Source organism: Sinocyclocheilus anshuiensis, unplaced genomic scaffold (genome assembly GCF_001515605.1).
Source record: "Sinocyclocheilus anshuiensis isolate Anshui unplaced genomic scaffold, SAMN03320099.WGS_v1.1 scaffold2271, whole genome shotgun sequence".
Taxonomy (NCBI): domain Eukaryota; kingdom Metazoa; phylum Chordata; class Actinopteri; order Cypriniformes; family Cyprinidae; genus Sinocyclocheilus; species Sinocyclocheilus anshuiensis.
In genome coordinates this window covers 66824-68788 of record NW_015537572.1, presented here as the reverse complement: position 1 = coordinate 68788, position 1965 = coordinate 66824, and the positions used below count along the sequence as shown (strand labels likewise).

Below are 1965 nucleotides of genomic sequence, written 5' to 3'. Positions count from 1 at the left end.
CCCCCCCCCCCCCCCTTCACCCAACACAGACACACACAGCACCCCCAGCCGAAAACATCTTCCCGTGCCCCTGGTTGCATATGAGAAACATTAAACGCCAAATGTGCCAAAAGTGGAACAAAACAGAGCTACTTTATTTGAACTGCGCTTAAAAGACACCAGCGTGAGTTCAGAGCAAATGCGTTCACTCGCTGGCTTCTCAGTCACACAGTGATTAAAAAGCATTATGAGATCCAGTGAGAAGCAGACGTCTCCGACACAAACCACCATTGTCTTAGTTATTTAACAGCGCTGATATTCTCAACAACACTGACGCAGAAGAACAGGAGACACAGTGTGACAGCGATTTATTAGAAGGCTTTTCAGTCCACAAATCCTCAATATTCACCACAGATTTGTTTGTCTTGTTGTGATAAAACCACAATTAACTGTCTGGTTTCTATAACTTTCACTCAGAAGCAAAAACCTGCCTTTAAACTTTAAAGAAAAACAGATTTGACATTTATGGTGATAATTGTCTTTGTCAACTGATATGAGCAATCTTTGGCCACATTGCCCAGCCCTAGGTATGAGAATGTGAATTTCACCGGTATGAGGATTGAATACTGAAATGTTGTCATGAGGACAACCATAGGACATGGTTTTGGTTACTGATTTAACTTAAGAATGATGATTTTTATAGTAATTATCTTGATTTTATACAGGCCGTCAGCTGCTGGAGTTGGGAGGAAATAATGCCATCATAGGTTTGTTGCATTTTATTTATTGAAAGGGCCTTCTCTTTGAATTAAATGTATTAGTCTTTTGAGTTATTCTAGCTAAAACTGTAGGGCTGCAACCATTAGTTGATGTAATGCAAATAATCCACAAGTCTTTCCATGTTTAATATAGTACACAAAGTCATTGCGTAGTGTTTTTGCCCCAGTGTTTGAGGATGCTGATCTTAATCTGGTTGTGCCGTCTGCTGTCTTTGCCTCTGTGGGAACGGCTGGCCAGCGCTGCACTACTACCAGACGACTGGTTAGTATAGTGTGCTAAAGATAAGTTTAACCAAATTCTAGTTTAACCAGACAGGTTTCAGTCTGATTGTTATTCATGTGTTTTCTTGCTGGATTAGATGCTGCATGAAAGTGTACATGATGATGTTGTGGAGAGGATCGCTAAAGCTTACAAGCAGATCCGCATCGGTGACCCCTGGGAACGTAAGTTCAGTAGAGAAGCATGGGTCTCAATCACTATTTGAGAGCATTTTTTTTTTTTTTTGCACAAATTTGTGCGTGCATGTCTGTGTGTGTGTGTGTGTGTGTGTGTGTGTGTGTGTGTACATTAAAACTTAGCTTTAGGTATTTTTTAGCACAAAAAAATTTTTTTTTTTTTGTGAGGTGCAAATAACTAGAGGTATAAACAGATCAGTCATTGTTTGTAATTGAGATCCAAAAAAACCCTAAAAACCAAAAACATGTTCTGACAGAGTTTTGACTATGAAATTCAACTAGATTCAGAAAACAAGTATTTAATTTCAACATCAGATTAAATTAAATGTGTATATATATATATATATATATATATATACCCTCACTTATATATCAGTAAATCGGGAGTAACCTTCCCTTACAAAGGCATTGTAAACCTCAGATTTGCTAGTTAAATGTGTGTTAATTAATTCCAGTCATTTATAATTAGGGCACATGTTTATGCTCATTCACAATTAAAACATGAATTAGAACTATGTGATTTACATGTGATTTAAATGCAAAAAGAGATTAATTGGCCATATTTTGGCCAAAGATTTAAAGGTGCACTAAGCGAATTTTGCCAAATGATGTTGATATTTGAAAGCACCAAAACAAACACGCCCATAGCCCAACAGGACCTTGCCCCTGTTTTGATAACTCAGCCCCACACGTACCCTGGCAGCTACGATGGCGAAATCTGCTATGCCTGCCAGTCGAGTGTATGGTGCCA

The 1965-nt window shown here is 38.4% G+C and overlaps 1 protein-coding gene across 1 annotated transcript in view; it reads left to right on the top strand.

Moving 5' to 3' along the window:
* Window positions 1-1965, top strand: part of aldh7a1 (aldehyde dehydrogenase 7 family, member A1) — a 34485-nt gene that overhangs the window by 22460 nt on the left and 10060 nt on the right. Inside the window, exons 10-12 of the mRNA XM_016445546.1 lie at window positions 705-746; window positions 926-1020; window positions 1118-1202. Coding sequence (XP_016301032.1) covers window positions 705-746; window positions 926-1020; window positions 1118-1202 — 222 coding nt within the window. The remainder of the gene's footprint in view (window positions 1-704; window positions 747-925; window positions 1021-1117; window positions 1203-1965) is intronic.